Below are 8742 nucleotides of genomic sequence, written 5' to 3' on the forward strand. Positions count from 1 at the left end.
ACATCTCACAGGTGACGTGATTTACAACAATCTTTAATCTATGATTCAAAACGGATTCTGCATTGTGACTTTGTTTTTTCTAAGTACACGAACCTGTGTCCTTTCGCACTACTCAATAATAGCCTACAACTTTTATATAATCTATGTCTCATCACCAAATCTGTATCAAGTCCCCTTCCTCCAATTTCCTTTCTCTAAGGATAGCAAGTTCAGCTCTGTGAGCCTTTACATCTAACTGACATCTAACCTCTGGAAACTTCCTTTTGGTTCTTTGAATTCTCTCCAGTACAGTATTTTTTGGAAAGCAGCTTGCCCACAACTACATAAGATATACCAACTGTGGCAACATCAATAAGATCTGCATTTTTAACTCAGTCTCCAGGCTATGTTCCCAAATGACTGCCAATCCTAAACTTGGATCATAAAACAGTGATCACAGAAACTGTGATCAATGAAGCAACAACAACAGCAATTTGTATTTTTCTCTTTGACCGTGCCTTCAGCTCCCCTCATTTATCTGCTTGGTACCGTACAGCCCTCTGGACTCGATATTGATTTCAATAATTTCAGACCATAACACCACACATTCTCCCTCCCCCTCTTCTGTGATCATTACCACATCATCTGGGTCCCAGGCACAACTTTTCTCTCTCTGGTCTGCCTGTATCAACGTGCGTAAAACTGAGGCCCTCCTGATTGGCTCACGTCAGTGCCTCTGCACCTCTGGCGCTGACAGCATCAGCATCCAAGGCTGCACTCTCCACCTCTCAAAGCCGTCAGGAACCTTAGGGTTCTGTTCGACCCTGAGCTGTCCTTTCTCCCTCATATCTGCGCCACAACTGGCACCGCCTTCCATCACCTCCGGAACATTGCCAGACTACGGCACTACCTCACCCCTCACGCGGCTGAAACTCTGGTCCACGCCTTTATCACCTCAAGGCTGGACTATGGGAACTCTCTCCTCGTCGGCCTTCCCGGCACCTCCCTCCACACTGCAGGTCATTCAGAACTCTGCAGCTCGTGTACTGTCCCACACCAGGACCACATCACTCCCACCCTCGCTCGCCTCCACTGGCTCCCCATCCCCCAGAGGATCGAATTCAAGATCCTCATCCTCACCTACAAGGCCATTCACGGCCTCGCTCCCTCCTACCTCTCCGACCTTACTATCCCCCTACCTACCTGCCCGTACCCTCCGTTCCTCTGGCTCCGGTCTGCTCCACATCCCCCGCCCCAACCGCCCTACCATCGGTGGCCGGGCCTTCAGCCTCTCAGCCCCGAGGCTCTGGAACTCTATCCCCCAGTGCCTTCGCCGCCTCCTCCCTTTCCTCCTTCAAGGCCGGTCTCAAGACCTTTCTCTTCGACCGTGCCTTCAGCTCCCCTCTCGACTCTCTACCCCCTCCTCGCTCCCTCCCTTCCCTCCCCTCACCCTGACCATTTACCCCCTGCTCGGGTCCTGACCCAACTGTACAGCGCCTTGGGACGTCCTCCCGACGTGAAAGGCGCTCTATAAATGGAATCTTGTTGTTGTTGTTGTATTTGTATTGTGTCCTTCATGCAGGACAGTGCCTCAGAGCGAAGCAACTGGTGATGTTTGACTCATAAACAAACAAAATGTTAAATTTAGATAAATGCTGATACATGTTGAAATCAACATTCAGGTTTTGTAATACATGTAGTTTACTTTCAATGACCTTTAATGCACCAATGTAAAATTACAATATTTTTTAAGTTCCTAGCCACTATCTAGAGCTTCTTCAAAATCACTATTTGATGCCAAGTCTCCTGAAGGTCATGGGTTTGAATCCTTTCCAAGCATTTGTGTAATTCAAATTGCAAATATTCAGCCAACTACCAGGAAAATGACCACAGCACTGTCAGAAAAAACTACTTTTGAAATCTGTAATCTTGGCCCAGTCTGGTCTGCACACAACTGCAGTCAAGAATAGTTGATTTTTAACAACCTCTGCTGTGGGCAACAGGTCACTCAGTCAGGGTAAACAGCAATGGGCAATACACATAGGTCTTGCCAGCTTCGCCTACATCTCCAGATGAACAAAAAAAGGAAAAATATATAAATATACAAAAAGATTGAAAATTCCTACCTGAGTGACAATAGTAGAGATGTACCTGTCAGTGCTGTACTCCCAGCCATCCACACAGGGCTCAGTCTCACGTGTTGTGTCATTTAAATCATCTGTTACAGGAGTTTTGTATCTTCTACATCGACTGTAGATCATCTCACCATCCACCTCCTCTACAGGCAGCAGTGAACTCAGATTAGCTTCTCCAGTGGTTCCATTCAGAGAGTCAGGCAGATGGCAGTGGTGCTGAGGGGTGTCTGCCAGAAACACCATAGATAGAGTCACGTAGCCATTTGGGATGATAGTGACACATAAGAAAAAGAAAATTCTTCTCTGGAAGGGTCCCCATTCTCCAAGGAAAGCTGTGGCTTCATCATAATCCTGCATTTTCACTTTTTGTTTCCCCCTTCTGTATCTGGTAGTTCTGCAGAATGGGCCCAAAACTGCTTATTTTCATAAAGATTCTACTGAGGGAAAAAATTAAGTCATTATTTCAAGGAAGAGTGACTAAATCACACACAGCATAATTTTTTCAACACCTTTTAAACAAAAACAACAACAAATTACATTTGTCTAGAGCCTTTCATGTCAGGAGGATGTACCAAGGCGCTGGGACAGTCAGGGATTTGTACCCAATCAGTGGGTTGGAATAGGGGGAAGGGCAAGGAGTAGGAGGGTGACCAAAGGCATGGTCGAAAGAGGGAGGGTCTTGAGAGTGGCCTTGAAAGAGGCAACGGAAGGATGAGACAAAGGGACTGTGGGATGTTGTTTCAAATAGTGGAAGCAGAACAATTGAAGACCCGAATATTGTCGGTGGGGCAGACCGGGCGGGTGACATGGAGCAGGGCAGAGCCCTCTGAGCGGAGGGAGTGGACAGGTCTACATGGAGTTACCAGGTCACAGAGGTAGGGAGGAGCAAGGCCATGGAAGGAGGGTTTTGAAGGTGAGAATTTTGAACTCTATCCTCAAAACCAAACAGCTTTTTAAACTCAAACAATTTGAGAATGAATCTTCATACCCGATTAAGAAGCTCATATACACACATATATATATAGTGGCAGGTCATGTATAATGACGTTGTGTGTAAGATGAATTTGAAAGTTGATTTCTGACACATGCAGAAGCCCATTTTAAAACACCATGCTTAAAAGTATCAACGTTAATCAAAAGCATCAAAACTATTGGGATGGTACATCCTGCTCACTTGATCCCAGAAAGTGTCAGACACAGGATGGCTCCACCGATCAGCCACTGAAGTACTAATGTAATTTGACGAATTAAAACCAAATAACTTTTTGTTAAAAGTTGTTAAAACTAGCAAGCTTCATTACTTATCCGCCCTGTACCACCCTTTAACACGTTTCTCCAAAGCTGAGCACCAGTTTCGTAATCAAGTTTTAACTTTTTACTTTAACTGAAACAGGATCAAAATATTTTTCTAGTGTGTGTGTGTGGGGGGGAGGGGTTGTGGTATATTGCAATGCCTTCCAAATAAAATTAACAGCTGCAAAGCATGTTGGCTAACTGACAGTTTTAAAGGTTAACAAAACAACTGCAGCTGCTGAAAATCTGTAAACACAAACAGAAGTGGCTGGGAACACTCAGCAGGTCAGGAGTGACTTGCTGAGTGTTCCCAACGACTTCTGTTTTTGTTTTCAGTTTTAAAGACTCAACTGGGAAAGGAATTTTGCTGCTAATCTGAACGTTGACCATAACGGTTATAACATGCGCTGCACAAAGCACTGGTCATCGATTCTGCCTTATAAAATGGAACAAACAACAATCAACAAATAATAATCAAGAAAAATAATAATCCTGACAACACACAAATTCCTGAAGCGACAAGCGGGAACAAAATTCTACTGCAAAACAATCCACTAACACCGGTGGCCCCACAACCTTAACAAAAGCAAGTGTTATTCGTGAACACTTTTTCCTGTTTCCAGCATCTGCAGTATTTTGCCTTTTGTTGAGTGTTATTCAAAATGCTGAATTAAAACACGCTTTTCTGGGTCCTATTAACAATGCCTCAATGCAATGAGGAAAACAGTGGTAAGTGGCAGACACAGAAAGTTGGTTTTGTTGCAGAAGATTGTTTTATCCGCCATCTGGTCCCTTAATTATCATTATTACACTCCCTCAATCCCTCCCTCTGCAGTTTCTCTCACTCAACCAATCACTCGAGTCTCTCTGTCCATTTCACTCACTCATTCCCTCTCTCACTCAGTGCCTCTCTCTCTCACTCATTCCCTCTCTCACTCAGTGCCTCTCTCTCTCACTCATTCCCTCTCTCACTCATTCCCTCTCTCACTCAGTGCTTCTCTCTCTCACTCATTCCCTCTCTCACTCATTCCCTCTCTCACTCAGTGCCTCTCTCTCTCTCACTCATTCCCTCTCTCACTCACTGCCTCTCTCTCACTCATTCCCTCTCTCACTCAGTGCCTCTCTCTCTCTCTCTCTCACTCATTCCCTCTCTCACTCATTCCCTCTCTCACTCAGTGCCTCTCTCTCTCTCATTCCCTCTCTCTCTCACTCATTCCCTCTCTCACTCAGTGCCTCTCTCTCTCTCTCACTCATTCCCTCTCTCACTCATTCCCTCTCTCACTCAGTGCCTCTCTCTCTCTCATTCCCTCTCTCTCTCTCTCACTCATTCCCTCTCCCACTCAGTGCCTCTCTCTCTCTCTCTCTCTCTCACTCATTCCCTCTCTCACTCATTCCCTCTCTCACTCAGTGCCTCTCTCTCACTCATTCCCTCTCTCACTCACTCACTCACTCACTCAGCTCCTCAGTTGTTGTTGTTGTCTCTCACTGTCCCCAGTGTCAGCTCCTCATTGATCAGGACACAGGTTGTATGCTCTCCTTAAGTTGGGCACTGCTGCTGATAGGCTGCAGGGCTGTGCGGTTGCCTCAATCCAAGTGCTCAGCCTGTTCCTGGCACCGCATGGGCTGGTTGCGTGCCCTGTGTGGCGTGGTCAATGATGTGGTGTTTTTCGAATGTAATTGGGAACTACCCTCACAAGATGTACGCAATGTACAGACAACAACTTTCCTTTATATAGTGCCCCTCACACAGGGCACAGTCCCAGAGTGCTCATCCTGTCACCAAAGAGTGTCCCGCAAATGTGCGCACACTGCACATTGCACATGTGGTAAATCTGTCCGTGTCCCCCATAAATGAGGAAATGACAGAGAGGAGCGACAAGACCCACCATGTAACTGGGCACTAGCTGGACAAGCAGCCAGACAGCAATATCAATGGCAAGCTATGCAGTTTTAACTGGTTAGACTACAGCAGTACCACAATGCACACTCTGGGGTCCCCAAGCCTTAACTCTTGCCAACCTACACCTAATACTTTCTGGAATTAGGTAACAACCACAACAAAATTACATTTGTATGGCGCCTTTCATATCTGGAGGACGTCTCAAGGCGCTAGACAGACAGTTTCAGAGCTGAGCTGGGGGTCCAGATTGGGGAGGGTGGAGGTGAGGGAAGGCAGAGCGGGTCATGGCACAGATATGGGGTAGAAAGGATAGTTGAGGGTCAAACAAGACCCCAAGGTTACAGATAGGCTTAGTAAGGTGGAGTGTGCAACCATGGGTGGTGATGCTGTCAGCACTGTCAGGTAAGCAGGATGCATCCCTCCAGGGAAAGAGAGTGCATTCCGTTCCAATAATCTATCTCTGGGATTTCCACGTGTAGGTGGGATGCATGGAATTCTCAGTTTAGTTTGGATACTATTAAGTATGGTGATGGGTTTCCGCATGTGTTGACCCCAAAAAAATTGTTTGCATTGGGCAGTATGAATGAGTTGCTGGAAGTGGGAGGACCAAATGAAATCAAAAAGAGTAGGGTACAACACCATTCACAGTTATACCCTGACATTAACTGTAATTGCTTCGATATAAAGTCCTTACACATTTGCAGGATTCAGATGCAGCCTGAATTACTCCACACACCTAATAATAATCCCTCCAAAAACAAAAACAATAATAAATTGGTCATTTTCAATCCAAGACTGTTTGTGGGACACTGCTGTGCGCTATTGGCTGCCGCGTTTCGCCCACAAATATATGGTCAATTCAATTCAAATACAGCATATTCTATCAATAATAATAATAATAATCCTTGCATTTGATATAGGGCTTTTCACGTCGGGAGGACATCCCAAAGCGCTTCACAGAACACACTGTAAAGTGAATTGACTGTATATTTGTGGGCGAACGCAGCAGCCAATGCGCACAGCAATGTCCCACAAAAAGTCGTAGATTGAAAATGACCAATTTATTATTGTTTTTGGTTTTGGAGGGATTATTATTAGGCTCTGTGTGGAGTAAGGAAACTTGCCCAAGGTTTCGCCTTGCCTGGAATTGAACTCAGCTCTCTCGCTTGCAAAGCGAGTGCTCTAACCACTGAGCTACAGGACTCCTATGAAGAGCTTTGAGACGTCGAGAAGACATGAAAAGGGTTATATCAAATGCAAGGATTATTTATTATTATATAATTGCCTGATCTGCAGGTAGAAATGTATTGATAACAAGGAGTAAGTTGGGGAAAGAGGAGAGAATTGAGAACAAGAGTTAAATAGGATGAACAAAGCAGAAGTTATTTCTAATAATAACAATCATCCTTGCATTTGAAATAGCCCGTGATCACATCTTCGAGACGTCTCACAGCGCTTCACAGAATATAACAACAAAAACTTGAAACATGAATACAGCACCCCTCAAGCATGGTAGCGTCCCAGAGTGCTTGACAGTGGCTGAGCATAGTAGGCACGGTCGAAGAGGAAGGTTTCAGGCGCGAGAAGGAAGGAAGGGACAAGTAGGAAGAACAGAGAAAGAATGTTCCAGAGTTTGTGGCATAGTGGCTGAAAGCACAGTCACCAGTGGTGGAACAGAGGGCACTAGGGATATGCAGGAGGCTAGAGCCAGTCGAGCGGAGGCAGCGGTAGTGGGTTGGGGAGTAAGCAGGTTGGAGAAGTAGAGAGGTACAAGGGTATGAAGGGATTTGAAAGCGAATGTAAGGATCTTGAAATCAATCAATTCAGCAATAGGGAGCCAAAATTGAGCTTGGCTGGAACTGGTGTGATGCAGGTATGGAGTTTAGTACGGGTGAGTAAGCGAGTGGCGGAGTTTTGGATCAGCTGGATTCTGTGGATAGTGGAACTGGGGAGACTTGCAAGGAAGCCATTGAAAAGTCAAGGCGGGGTGTGACAAACACGTGGATAGGTTTTGTGTCTGCATCTGGAATAAGGTACGATCGGAGGCGGACAATGTGGCAGAGGTAGAGGAAGGTGGTCCTGGTCAGGGACCGGATGTGGGGAAGAAAGGACAGCTGTGGGTGAAACCTGATGCCTAGGTTACGCACCAGTTCGGGGAGTCTGAGGGATAGGTCGAGGAGGTTGATCCACAGGACTGAAAATGTTGACGGGAGTCAAGGAGTATAGCTTCCGTCTTGTCAACATTTAGTGCTAAATGTTTGCACTAATCCAGGCCCTGATGTCTACCAGACAAGCCGACAGAACATCGGTAGACCTGGAGTGCCAGTTGGAGGACGAGAAGTAGATTTGTTAGTCATCTGTGGAATTTTACCTCATGTCTACGGATGAGATTCCTAAGAGGGAGCATGTGGATGAGGAAGAGGAGGGATCCAAGGATGGAGCCCAGTGGTATGCCACAGGGTGGGGACGGGAGAAGAAACCGTTTGATTATACTGTAAAGTGAATTGATTGTATATGTTGTGGGTGAAACGCGGCAGCCAATTGTAGTATCATGGATTGAGGGACCAAATTATTATTTTAAAAAATATTTTTTGAAAAGATTATTACCCTTTTAATTTTATTACTGGGTGTTTTGAGTCATGGGGAGCAGATTAACATCAAGGAGTAAACTGAAGGGGTCAAGTAAAGAAAGGCATGAGCTGGTTTATTTCTAGGCTGGGCTGTAGAAATGGGTAAAGAATAAAAATTGAAGTGGGAGCATCTGGAATGGAAGAACGTTTGTGAAATATTGTGAAGGCGGAGAATGCAAAATATGCAAAGGCTGAGAATGTGAGGAATTAATTAAGTAAAACTTGTATGCGGAAATTAAAACAAGACTGAGATGGTTGATTCATTGATGAAGTGATATTAACAATAGAAACTATTGAATCATGAATTTACTGCAGGGAGAAATACCTGATAACATGCCAGTTTTTTTGTGTAATGTTCTTCATTTTACTCCTCAAATTGCTTGTGAGATGAGTACTCCGATCAATGCACTACAGGACTTTTCAGTAATTCTTATGAAGCACTTTGAGACATCGCGAGAACATGATAAAGTGCAATATCCAATGTAAGTACTATTTATTATTATATTACTCAATGTGTCACTTGGACTCTTGCATAAGTTGGCCATTAACCATACAACGTAAAAAAAAATTATCAAAATCTCGAAGAGGTCCTGGAATGAGAATAAATGAAATGTTGAATTGAAACAAAAGTAAATTCTTATTGAGCATGGTATTGACAAGTTTGTAATGAGTGTGGCAAACAATTTGAGAGTTGTGCACATTACAAACTTAATACCTCCTTGACACCCTGTAATTCAGTCCTCCATTTTGTTTTGTAACGTTCTGGCAGCTACTTTTTCATAGTCTCAGGTTAACAACACTCCTG

At 44.7% G+C, this 8742-nt stretch overlaps 1 protein-coding gene across 6 annotated transcripts in view; it reads right to left on the reverse strand.

Annotated features, from left to right (window-relative positions):
- The window catches only part of LOC103187399 (solute carrier family 22 member 5), a 45931-nt gene extending 40827 nt beyond the window's left edge, over positions 1-5104 (reverse strand). For 2 of the 6 annotated variants that reach the window (XM_007906872.2, XM_042342475.1), the window contains exons 1-2: positions 4862-5104; positions 2106-2551 (exon numbers count right to left, since the gene is read on the reverse strand). In XM_007906872.2, the coding sequence (XP_007905063.1) occupies positions 2106-2471 (366 nt within the window). In that variant the 5' untranslated portion in view covers positions 2472-2551; positions 4862-5104. Of the gene's footprint in view, positions 1-2105; positions 2552-4857 lie in introns of all 6 variants that reach the window. The other 4 variants (XM_042342478.1, XM_007906873.2, XM_042342488.1 and 1 more) reach the window with 4 other exon arrangements.
- Positions 5105-8742: the final 3638 nt, after the last annotated feature.

The sequence above is a fragment of the Callorhinchus milii genome, unplaced genomic scaffold (assembly GCF_018977255.1).
Source record: "Callorhinchus milii isolate IMCB2004 unplaced genomic scaffold, IMCB_Cmil_1.0 Scaffold1, whole genome shotgun sequence".
NCBI classification, from domain to species: Eukaryota; Metazoa; Chordata; class Chondrichthyes; order Chimaeriformes; family Callorhinchidae; genus Callorhinchus; species Callorhinchus milii.